The sequence below is a fragment of the Stegodyphus dumicola genome, chromosome X2 (assembly GCF_044657685.1).
Source record: "Stegodyphus dumicola isolate Sdum_Otavi_A_Nest chromosome X2, ASM4465768v1".
NCBI lineage: Eukaryota > Metazoa > Arthropoda > Arachnida > Araneae > Eresidae > Stegodyphus > Stegodyphus dumicola.
This window is the reverse complement of record NC_140781.1, coordinates 29928038-29941121: the sequence shown is the minus strand read 5'-3', so window position 1 is coordinate 29941121 and position 13084 is coordinate 29928038. Positions and strand designations below refer to the sequence as shown.

At 33.0% G+C, this 13084-nt stretch overlaps 1 protein-coding gene across 1 annotated transcript in view; it reads right to left on the bottom strand.

The window, feature by feature from the left end:
- LOC118181808 (intracellular hyaluronan-binding protein 4.S-like) overlaps positions 1-8231 on the bottom strand; it is a 45132-nt gene extending 36901 nt beyond the window's left edge. The window contains exon 1 of the mRNA XM_085809584.1: positions 7890-8231. Coding sequence (XP_085665710.1) covers positions 7890-8130 — 241 coding nt within the window. The 5' untranslated portion in view covers positions 8131-8231. The remainder of the gene's footprint in view (positions 1-7889) is intronic.
- Between the last annotated feature and the right edge of the window lie 4853 nt (positions 8232-13084).

Sequence of the window (13084 nt, the reverse complement as noted above, 5' to 3'; positions counted from 1 at the left end):
TCATGTTTTGATAAGCATGCGGTGACGAAAGGAAGGTATAATAAATAATGATTCGTCGGGTTGGCGTCAGATCAATGATGTATCTATGTGGAATGTTTGGGTTTGAGATGTATGCCAAGCACATATGCAGCAATGGAGCCAAATTACTGATCGTACAAATTTATGCTAAAATAATTGTTTCTTCGATAACAAGGTATTTTATTTAGTGTCGAAGTGAAATCAAGAATCGGGACTCTCCAGATGTTTTATTATGCGCAGAGGGGGGAATAAAATGCGCATTATGCTCGTAAAAGCCTACAACAAAACGTTGGTGGTTTTGAGCTCCGGATTTTAGATCATTTTGTATAATGGATGTTCGCATTTCGGACTTTGTAGTGTATTAACGAAGTCAAATATTACTTAGAACAGTAAAATAGAAGCTTTAAAGTTCTCTTAATTCCAGGACATGATATTGAAGCCCTCACAACATTGCACTCAAATGCAGGAGTTTTATTCCTTCCACTGAACACCAGTTCCTTAATCCATCCAATGGATCAATGAACCATAAAAAAACATTCAAAATCTATTATGTCACGCAATGTTTAAATCTCTGCAAATAAAAGCACTAGAAAAAGGGAAATATGACACACTAATGGCATTTTGGAAGCAATTCAGCATACAGATATTGCATAATTAACTTGCATGAAGCAGATGAATCTCAACAATGATTGCTTGCTGGCATTGGTACTGGCCAGAAGTTGTCAACAATTAGGATTTCCATTGCTTAAAAATGAAACCAAGGAAACTTAACTGCAAAAGCAACAGACAGATCTAGAAGAAGAAATTTTTAGATCTAGAAGAAGAAAAAAATCAAAGTATTAGTCAAAAATAAAGATTGTGAAATGATGAATAAACAATTGATTGATCTTGTTAACACTAGTCGCCTTTAACTTTCATAATTTTAAATAAATTGTTAAAAAAAAAAAAAAAAAGAATGGAGATTAACCCAAATGAAGAAAGAAGAAGGTACTTTGCAAGATATATTGAAACCCCCTTACCGCGAAAACATTTAACGAGTTGCATCAGACATTGTTCCAAGCAAAAATCAAGTCTATGTTTCATGTATTGACTTATTAAGAAGTAACATAAATCCTTTCAACTGGTAATTATTTCATATTTTCCTTTTAATTAAAATAATATCTAGGTTTGTGTAAACTGTACATACTCTCTTAATCTGAACTACACCTAACCAGTTTTTCCCATCGAAAGTTAGCTTTGCAGAATGCAATTTTGTCATACGAACAATGGAAATTGTTCATATTAAAAAAAAAAAAAATTTCTGAAAATAAAATCTGAAAATTAACTCCCATTTTCAGCAAAGGTTAATTTTCCAAAATGCACTTTACTGTTATTCTTTACAAAATTATTATAGAATGAGTAAATAAACATGTTTTCTGTTTTAATTCATTAAGGATAAAGGACACTTTTGATGAACCACTTACTCCATGTTACATAAAGTAATATTCTGAACTGTTTGAAAACTTGCCATTACAATGGCAGTCATAATCTCAAATAGAACGACACAAATGAACACAAGATGTAACTATATATCATTGATAAAGATGAATAACTCATCATCAATAGATAAAATACTGCTCTAGGAAATTAGGCAGGTGTAGTTTACAGGCTGGAACATACAGATTATATGTGATCTGGGACATCCAAGTGCGTCTTTGGTCTAAAACAGGGGTCACCAACTAGGTCAGTACTGACCAAGAGAGGTTGATGAAAGTTTAAATGGGACTAAAGGTGATCAAGCGATCAATAGTTCAATATGCTCCAGCAACTGATTGATAAAAATCGAGATAACACTGGTTACAAAATCATTTACAAATAATATTGATAATTATTTTTAATGATTTAAAGGTATATCAAGTAAAGTTACATTCAAAATGTATGGGTACACTAAGCTTTGGAATTTAAGATGTCAAAGAGAATTATCCTAAAAAAAAAGTTACCACCAAATCAACATTATTGACTTTTTCCTCTTCTTGCTTAGTGGAGGCAGGCTTCAGACAAGTCAATAATTTAATAGAGAAAACAAAAAACAAAAAAAATAGATTGAATATTTTTTAAGAGGTGCTTTAAGAATCAAGTTATGCAACTGTATGTCAAATATTAAAAACAATGTGTCAATACATCAAATGCAGCAATCATAGGGAACATTAATTACAACTAACTGAAGTTTCATGAAATTAAAAGCTTTGATTTTGTTTCTCAAAACTTGCTTATATTTTAAAATTAAAAATAATAATAATGCAAAAATGTTAAACCATAAATGTAATAAACTATTTTTTCAAAACTTTTGGTCATATTCTTAGTTTGTTATCTAAGTTATTTATGGATAATTATCTGCATAATGATTATGTTGTATGCTGTGTGCTACAGAGAAAATTATAAGGGGGGTCAATGCAAGAAATGGGTTGAAACCCTGGCCTTTAATAGCACTTCAGTATTCAACTTCTTTGGTCAAAGGAATGCAATTTCTAATTAGTGAAGATGATTGTATCAGATTTGCTAATTTTTCAGTGTTAGCATGGACTAAGTGCGTGGTAGTAGGTTCAGAGTAACAGAATGTGACAAGATGAAAGTGTCATCTATACACATGGCTAAAGCAGTGCTAAGAGAATTGACACATCAAGTATATAAATTATGAATACAAGGCCCTAAAAGAGCTCCTGAACATCAACAGAGATTTGTCATCATGCAGAATGTGTTGTTACAGCGAACAACAAAATGTCTATCGTGAGCATAACAACTGATGTGTTTGATGTAATATGGAAAACTCAAAGTGATTAGATCAGCCACACACAGCAATTGTATATGTTGGGAAAAAAAAGGCTCCAGCAGTGAATTTACTTTGAAGACCTGCAGAGATAATTTCCAGAACAGGAATGCTTTCTACTAAATTCATACTGCTATTGGATAAACATACTATATTTATTCCATGGCAGTATGAAGGCCCAGAATACAGTAATGATGATTTCCTTGGCTTTAAAATCAGTTATAACCACAGTCCTTTTAGGAGGTTAGAATGTGCATTTCTAATATGGAGTTGCTAAATTTCATAAACCTTAAACGGCACAGAATAAATTACTTTGTTGCTGATTTTAATAATGTCAAAATATTTTCCAGTTTTCATTGTTTTTACATAGTTTAATACAACAGACAGTTTGATCACAGCGGTGCCCGAGTGTTAATATAAAGTACTGTGAGAATACTGAGTAGGTGTTTTGTAAAAGCACGAGATATGTTATTGGTATAAAACTTGTAAAGTCTGTTAGGCTTTTCAACATAGGAAATAAAAAATAAGAGCTGCCCTCTCCGAGAGAAAAAACTCCAGATGTTCTGATGCTAGCAGGAATGCTATCACTTACACAAAGACATGCAGAGGGAAAGACAAAAATTTCTTAAAAACCAGTTAGCTTACAAAAAAAATTAGTCACTCAGCCTTTTTCAGATTGTGTGTATGCAACTTCATTATAGCTTTGTGAAGCAGCTCTTATATTTAGAAATAATGATACAAACAGAATTAACTTGGAACACAATTTTAAATATTTGGTCATCACACTGCACTTGATTTTATGCTAGGACCAGACTTCATGGTGCAATCTATTTTCATGTCTCTGCTGCCAAAGTTCATGTGCAGCATTTCAACATCTAATTAGTTCAAGAGTAACAGTGATGTAGAGGCATTACATTTTTTATGTTGGAGACATGAAAAATATGCAATGCCCTCAACCAGGATTTGAAGTCCCAACCTCCCAAATACATGTCGAGTGTGCTTCCAGTTACACCCGAAAAACATGTAGAGAGGGAGAAAATAATTTATATACTCCAACTTTTAAAGGGCGACTGGGGTTGAGTGGACCTTATCATCAAATCCTGATAGTGATGAATTATCATCCACCACCTTTTCCAGTTTCGGTGCCACTGCGGAGTCATTAGGTTCCCCCCCCAAAAACATGCCCTTGAAAGAATTCAAACTGCAGACCTCCCAAATACACGGCAAGTGTGCTTCCAGTTGTAGAGACATTACGATTTTTTGGAAGCAAAAGATGAAAAATTAATAACCACCTTCAACGGGAATCGAACTACGGACCTCTGAAATACTGGCTCAGTGTGCTGACCACTACACCACAAAGGCACGCTAGAAAGGTGGGAGAAATACCTTATATACTCCCCCCTATTAAAGGGTAACTGGGGTTTTTAGGGAATCCAATCACCAAATCCTGGGTGGGGAGAAATCATCATCCACCACCCTTGTAAAGACCTTAGATTAATTGGAAAAGCCGGAGAGATGAAAAATAAGCAATCACCTTCGCCGGGAATTGAACCACGGACCTCTGGAATACCGGCCTAGGATGCAGAACCACTACACTAGGAAGGTGGGAGAAATACCTTACACAGTTACATAATAAAGGCATGAAGAGAAGGGGGGGAGAAAATACCTCATAGGGGTTTTCCCAGACCCTCTTTCCACACTTCCAAATACCCACTTCCCCTCAACAGGATAGCCACAATGATATTTCCTTTTGTCGAACTTCAATTCAACAACTAACCATTTTATCTTTCCCTCCTATCTTCTCAGACACAGAGGCGAATCAACGAGCTCCAGCGAAAGATTTTTCAACGTCAACAGGGTTGCCATAGAACACGCAATCGTGCCAAAAACCAGCGCAGAACACATATCGCCACATTTGGTGAAATTAGGGCGTATATTAGAGTTGTACCAATAATTCCTCTATTGATAAATACCATTTTAAAACAATAATTCTAAATATGATGGAAGCATTTCTCAGCAGGTTTCAGGAATTTAAAAACAGCATAGCAACTTTAGCATTTGTCAAAAATCCTCTTAATGCTACGATACCCGAGTTGAAATTTTCTTTTGAAATTGACACTAGTAGCTTTGAAGTACAATTGCTGGATTTAAAAAACAAGGAGATATAGCGCTCTAAATTCGAACGTCTTTGTGTTGAATTGGAAATATTGGAGAAGAAAAAAGATCTTAGTTCACAACACAAGTGGTCTGCTTTGAATGACCTGGAGAAGGAAGACATGATCATTTTTAACGTTTGGAATAGTATTTCTGACTCTTACGATCAGCTGAAAAAGCTCGCATTTGCTATTCTTTCCCTTTTCGGTTCTACATATATATGCGAACAATCTTTTTCAAGCATGAACATTATCAAGAGTAAACTGAGAAGTCACCTTATTGATGAGAACTTGGAATCATGCATAAAATTAAAAACAACATACAAACCTGACTTACTCACATTTTCCAAGGAGATGCAAGCACATTGTTTGCATTAATAAATATTAAGTATTAAATTTAGTTTTATTTAGTGTAATAAAAATTTACTAAACAAGTAGATTTGGCTCCCAATTTTTTTTTTAATTGTTGTAATGTTCATATTTGGGTCCTTGGCTAATAAGTTTGCGGACCACTGTCCTATGCTAATCAATAAGACTAAGTTAAATTACGAAAATAAAAAAAAAGTCTTTTTTCCCCCAGAATTCTAATCTAAATTAAATGCAAAAATTTTAAATTGCATAAAATCTAGAAATAAGAAGAAATTTATTAATTAATGTAAAAATGTGTAAATGTAATGAATGATGCTTAAAACTTACTAGATATGTATACCTGTTTTTAAGATTACATTATTCGGAATGATATGCGAATTTACTTTTAAACACTATATAACTCTAAACTTTGCCAGAATTACACTCACTGCTATGATAAATCTTTATTTAAGAATCTAAGAAACTCATCAACCAAATCACATACACTTGCCAATAATATATGACATTCAACAATATGAAAGCAGTGATGAATCTTTTGCCTGCAAGCATAAATGATTTACACAATTTAAAAAATTATATGAAAAAATCAAAGATGAAGCTTCGGAAAGCTTCATTTTTGAAGCTAATGTCGCAAGTAATTATTTAATTCACATACAAAAATGCAAGTGACATTAATTCCAATACAGTCAAAGTATCAAAACATAAGAATCTTTAAAAAATTTTAACTGAAAGAACTATGCAATAGGAGAACTAAAGCTCAATAACTTAAAATTTGCAAATAATATTTGGGAAAAAACCAAAATGTTTTACTTCTTAAGAGCATCACACACCTCTCATTCAGGTAATTAATTATACAGATCATAAATATAAATCCTGACACTCAATCTTGGACAGGTATTTTCAATAAACAATTATATTTTATGATTTTGATATATGTAAGACAATTGGGTAATTAACTGCACAAATAGCTGAAGACCAAACGAAAAAAGAATAAATATTAATGTAAAAATTTATTTCTTTTAATTACTTACACATGTAAAATCACACGAAAACAAATTCTAAATAAACTTTTTTCAAAATATATGCTCTCTCTCTTAATTTTTTTTTCTTTAAGCATCTACAATTTTGAAAAATAAGATTAATATTTTACATATGCAGCAGGAAAGACATGCACATTCCTAATTTTTAATATAAAAATTTGTCATTGTATAACAAACAAGGTTTTAAAAATAAAAAGAACTGACATTCGATTCTTAAACTTAAATGACTTAGAATGTTTTAATCATTAATCTGCAAAACTAAAAAAGAAATACTCGGTTGCATCTAGCCCAAAAGATTTGAAATGCTAACAGTATTTTAAATATGTCAAAACTCTGGGAAGCAGATCAATTATGAAATATATATAACCATTCCCATCATTATATATCAGTATCCATTTGACCTTTTAAAAAACAAATTTTAGAGAGAATGTTATCAAATCTCTGTACAGCAAACTTTTGAAAAGTGTAAACAGAAAGTAGTATTCATTATTAATAGACAGCAGTATAAAAATAAATGCATACATTTTCCACAACACCATATATGCAGATAAATTTATCTATAAATTAATCGATTTTAGAATTACAAATTTTGCTACTATGAAAAACCACATTTCACGCAAGAATCAACCACAGGAATTTAATTAATAAACAATTTCATGCACTTTAATGCACACAACAGCTTCTAAAACCACAGATTTGTTAATACAGATTTAGTTTAATTTAAAAAAATAAATAAATAAAGATAATGTATTGTTTTATTTACACAGTACATTGTTTATAACGAAAATTACGATTAACTTTTTCATCTATTGTTTATCTTTACATCCCGCATCGTTTACTTTCTTTAAAATAAACATATGCTAATTTAATTAACTCTTATAATTTTGAAATATTTTTCAGAGGCCAGTACCACGGAAAGAACATCAGACTACTACAGCTTCAGGATGCATTTAATTATTTCACGTGAAATATCAAAATTTATCGCACTTCAGAGAGTAATTTTGAAATTACTAATTACATGTAACCGTCAACTTCTAGCAAATTACTCTACTGTAATTTGAACACATGAAAATATAAATTACCTTTGCAGTAAGAAAAGAGATTTCTTAAAATTATTCAAAAGAACAATACAAACAACTCTTGCCATTATAACAGTTTGAAAAGAACGCAGCAAAATAATAAACAAACAACTGACCAATAAGCTTATGATCTAATCGGGTTTCATGAAAGAACAGGAAGCGGTACCCTCAAGGCATAGCGTAATCATAATACAAACAAGACAGATCCACGTGCATTCATTCACGCATGTTACGTTGAAAAAAAAATATGTAAGTTATGACATGATATGTAGGGAAATGCGCATAACTTTCACATTCTTCGGTGATTTCAACCCGATGTGGAATGAAAATACAGAAAACAATACAGCGTTTCTCCAGAAAGGTAGTATGTTACTTATATACACCGCACGCCGGGTGCTACACCTACAGTAAGTATAGGACTGACCTGTCGTTTCAGAGGGTTTGGGAGTATTTACAGCCGTATTCTCTTTAGCTTTTTTTGACAATCCTGTCGAAGACACTGATTTTCCAGATTTCGAAACTTTGGTCTTGTCTTTGCAGTGCTTATCAGTTTTGCGTTTTTCCTTTTCTTCTTCTTGCTGCCTAATTATTTCCAAAGGATCTACATCTTCATCATAAAATAGTTCGTACCGATTTTTCACTCCTATGCCATATGCGTTTTCCATCTTGATATGACCTTCTTGGTCAACAGATGGAAAAAGATCAAAATATTAAGCCTACTGCACTTCCTCGGAACAGATTTCATACACTATGGCGCAAATTACAAGCAAGGCTTGACGGTATAGAGGAGAGGGAAAAAAGTAAGTGGATTCCCTTCGTTTTCCCTATGTTTTAGGGAAATATTTCCCTCACATCGAAAATTGCGCTATTTCTGAAAATGAATTTCAAGCTGACCATTCACATAGGAGCTTCTCAATTTTAACCAATACCAATATTTAATTATCGCCGATTTATCGACGGAAGTCAATACCTCATAACAGAAGGAAGAGGTGTTAGTAAGGCTAGGAAGTGCTGGCAGAAGCTGAAACAAAGAGAGTGGAATTCTAACCTATTCTATTCTAACCTCGAGCTGAAAGACTGCATTTTTTCAAGCGCTTCACTTTGCTACAATAATAACAAGGTAAAGATCCGTCAGGACGAAGGCAAGGAGGTACAATTTTAACCCAAATCTTCTTGTGTTGTCAAAGGAATGGGCGAAAATCTGGCGAGTTTTTATAGATGCAAAATTTTAGTATCAACAATGGCCATATTTATTTGTTCTCTGTACTGTTGAGTTGTATGCAAATGCTTTTTAACTATTTCTGTCATTATCTACAATGAATTCTACTGAAAAAGAAATTTGCTCTTTTTACTAGAAATATTTTTATCCCTTTCTAATTAATTTAGTCGTTTGCAAAATGTGCATGATATGCATCCTGAAGTAAAAAGCAACTAAATTTTCCCATCTTGCAATAAAAATTTACAGACTTATGAAGACTGAAGACAACATATTAGAAATATGCATGATATTGTTCTTGAATATTGAACGGGACACTACAGTGTTTTCACATTTAACAATCACCAAGACATTTGAGCAAAATAAGAGCTTTGTCTCATTTTAATAAATTAAATAAATAATAATAAAATTCATTATACATCCTCAAATTATTATGGTTTAGAACCTTTAATCGCATTTCAATATCATGAATGCTAGAGTAACTATGGCGTTTGACTGTTCGATTAGTACTGATATCAGCAGTATTCAATTTATTATAAAAATTATAAAGCAGCTGAATGTCCTGGAATAAAGATAATATTCCTGCATCCGATAGATCAGCACAGCATTGTTCTGAAAAAAAAAAGAAAATGCTCCGATTTACAACACTTTTACAATATTTTAGAATTTATTCTCTCCAGAAATCTAGGAAATATTTAACTTGTTGAGAGAATAGTTTATGCTATGAACAGTATGTAATCAAAAGAGAAATTTAGGTGAAGCATTGACACAAGAAAAACTATGCAAAATTTTGATAAGGTATAGAAAGAGCAAACTTCATCAGGTGTATGCAGAGCACAGTCATGGAGAAATATAGTTAACTTCTGAACATGCTTAAGTTATGTCAATTCTATTACTAAATATTAATGACAAGTTGAACATGTTTTCTTCATGTATTGAATGAAGAAAGTATTTTTTATCTTTATTTCTTTTGTTGTTATTGTCGACTGCCCTTTGTCATATTTACGCCATCTCCATGCTCCGTTTTTATCTTAGGGAAATATGGTTAGCCCAATGAAAAATTAAAGCTCTGTTCTGTTTCTTTGTAGATAATTATTACTACAATAAAAAGTTTTTCTTAACTCACATTAAATAACAAAAAGGTTTAAGTAAATGTTAAGAAACAAGCGAAAACATTGAATGTAATACTCATTACAAATGACATGAGAAAAGAATATTTCTAGTTAATATTTTTTCAGCTCAAAATAATCTCTGTGCATTTTGCTAACTTCTTTATATGAATATATGTTCATTTTGCAATAATAATGCATCTAATGCGTAGCAGAAAACTTATTGTAAAAGTCAAACAACAGAAATTTGCAAATGCAATGGTAATATTTGTTGTTTGACTTCTAAAATAATCGTTGTTCGACGTATTATGTTAACCTAAGAAAACTTATTGCTGGCCATTTTTCAAAAGCAAGTATAATGTTCTAAAAACAAGTAGCAGTAAATGTTTTAAATATTTCACACCTCAGATCGATCCTTTAAAACATTTGCAAGAAGTTTTACTCATACAGAGAGAAGTAGACTTTGTTTTAATTACGTTTCAAAGGCGTGTGGATATACAGTAGTACCATCTGCAAGAAACAATTCTCCTAGTTCCGGTCCTTTTGAATGGGGACCTTAATGTAAAAGGGGACACTCTATTTAATGGACGCTGAAAATCACTTTCAAAAATAAGATAGAAGTAAAGAAATGAATAAAATAGAAATACGGTTTGTTAGTAATCTTTTAAAGTTTCAAAGGCAAATTTGTTATCAGTGAAAGATAGTTTTATGACAAGGGAACAGTAAAATGAAAATTAATCCCTCTCTTTTGGAAAACTGCTTTTCAGTTAGGAAAAGGGGAACGATACATTGGGAAAATGGAATCTGAGGGGCAATCAGGAGGATATTTTACATTCTACAATTCAAAATCGAGTTATTCTTGCTATAGTTCAGTAGAGGAGGGGGTGGGGACAAGTACCTGTGATTGCCATACAGCAAGTTGTAAGGCAATCCGAGATAGAATCAGTGGGAAATGAAATCTAGTGAGATGATTAGGCCACCTGCCAAGGAACAGGAATCTCAGAATGCGCTAGAGTGAAAACTTCCATCATTTTTAGTTCTTACTGGGACTGGAGAGCCAAATAAATGCAGTTTTGTATTTGTGTGTAATTTTTACATATGTTACTTATCATAGCTTCAAAGAGGAAACGACTAACATTAAAACAAAAAGCTGGTTTAATTTATGTAGCAGAAACTGAAAAGCTTAGTTTGAGAGATTTACGGCAGAATCTTGGAATACGTAAAAACCAAGTAAGTCATATGCTAAAGGATAGAGAAGAATTAAAATTACTATGGATTTCTAATTCAAATAAACATTACAAGTCTGTACGTTTTAGAATAACTGAAGCATGCGAAATTAATACATTAGTGTTCAACTGTTTTTGTTCTGTAAGAACAAAGAATATTCTTGTGAGTGGATTATTATTGCAACGAAAGGAAAAAGAAGTTGCGGAAAGTCTGAGATTATAGAACTTCAAAGCATCAAATGGTTGGTTAGACAAATTTAAGCCAAAACATAATATCACATTTAGGGCTCCTTGTGAAGAAGAAAAGTCAATAGATGTGCAACAGGTAACAGATTGGAAAAAAGCTAAATGAAATTTGTGAAGGCTAAGCGGCTAAAAATCTCTACAGTTCAGATGAAACAGGGTTATTTTACCGAATTTTGCCAAATAAAACTCTATGCTTCAAAAGAGAAAAGTATTTTGGTGGTAAAAGCTCCAAGGAACGTCACACTATGTTCTTTATTGTAACATGGAAAAAGACCCATATATAGCACAGTTAGTTGCTGCGATGTTACAGGGACGTTCCAATGCAACATTTTCGTCATATTATATTTTTGATCTCGATACAACATCATAGGGAAGTCACATTGTGATGCGGCTGTGAATGTCGCACAAATGTCACATACACGTCACAGCAAACTTTAAATGTGATTACAAAAAATTGTTTAGTCTCCCCATCCTAACCTTTCTTTACATTACTCACCTAATTCTTTTTTAATGGAAGTTATTCTTGCGCGCTGACGTTGCCGTCCCGATTCATTGTTAAATGTTTCGAAATAAATGTTTTTTTTTTATGCTGATAGCTTACAATTTTAGTTATTTCTTTTTCCTGAAAAATATTGACAGTTTATACCATGTTTTTATTGACGTGATACTTAGAAATCGTGGAACTAGTATATTCTGTGATGAATGAATTAAAATTCTACCGTATCTAGTGTTATCAAAAGAGACTGACCAAAGAGTTTAGAATAGCGTGTTTCTTTTTCGTTTTTTCCCCCCTCGAGGATTTTTCGCGGCTATTTTTTTAGTTCTGTTCCTTCTGTTGGCTGAATATCTCATCACTACTAAATTTTCAGATAAGCACTGCTTATTGTATATTAATGTGTACTCTCATTTTTGTCTGAAATTTTAATTTAGGAAGTCAATTTTATTTAGTAGATATAATTCAATTTCTGATGCTTTTAATATTAAAAGATAATGTGGAAAAGGAATTTATTTCATGCATTTTATTGCAGTACCAGGTGGTTATAATTAAACTCCCCTTATAAACGGCATCCTACTGAGCAAACAGGTGAACGGAATGCAACGAAATTTTGTATGTGGGCGCGAGATGCGCTCACATAATTTCGAAAAATAAATTTTAGTTCCAAAATGTCCACCAGAGGGCGTCTTTTTGGGAAAAACATGAAATTTAACACAATAAACGACCAAAACGAACAATCCAGAGCAAGAATTATGAATAATAAAATGCAAAACCGGGAAAAGTTGTCAGTTTTAGGAGAGAAATGTCGAGATTTGCATGCTTGGGAAGAAGAGGAAGCCGATGTTTAAATCTATGTTTCCGGGTGTACTTATGACAATCTCTTTAATTGAACGTGCGTTATTGGTGAGGCTATTTTACGAAAACAAAGGGAATGCTTCTGCTGCAGTTCGTGAATTTCGTCGTAGAAAGAACCTACGGCGTTGAGCAATGTCTACTAAAGATATCCGGGCCATGATTATGAAATCTGAATAGACGGGGAAATTAGGAGTTCAACATGGACGAGGTCGTAAACGTGTCACGCCGATACTTGCTGATGCCTTCAAGACAGCTGTTGACGCACAGTCACAGATATCAGAGTTTGGGGGCAGTAGAGCGCGTGCAGCTTCTCGACAGACAGGCTATTCTTACAGCACCGTCCGAAAAGTATTCAGAAACATAATGCACTACTTCCCATACAAGATCCGCCAGGATACCCAGGAGCTGCTTGATAGGGACAAGCCACAACGTCTCTCATTCGCAGTCAGTTTTCTCAACAGAATGACTGTT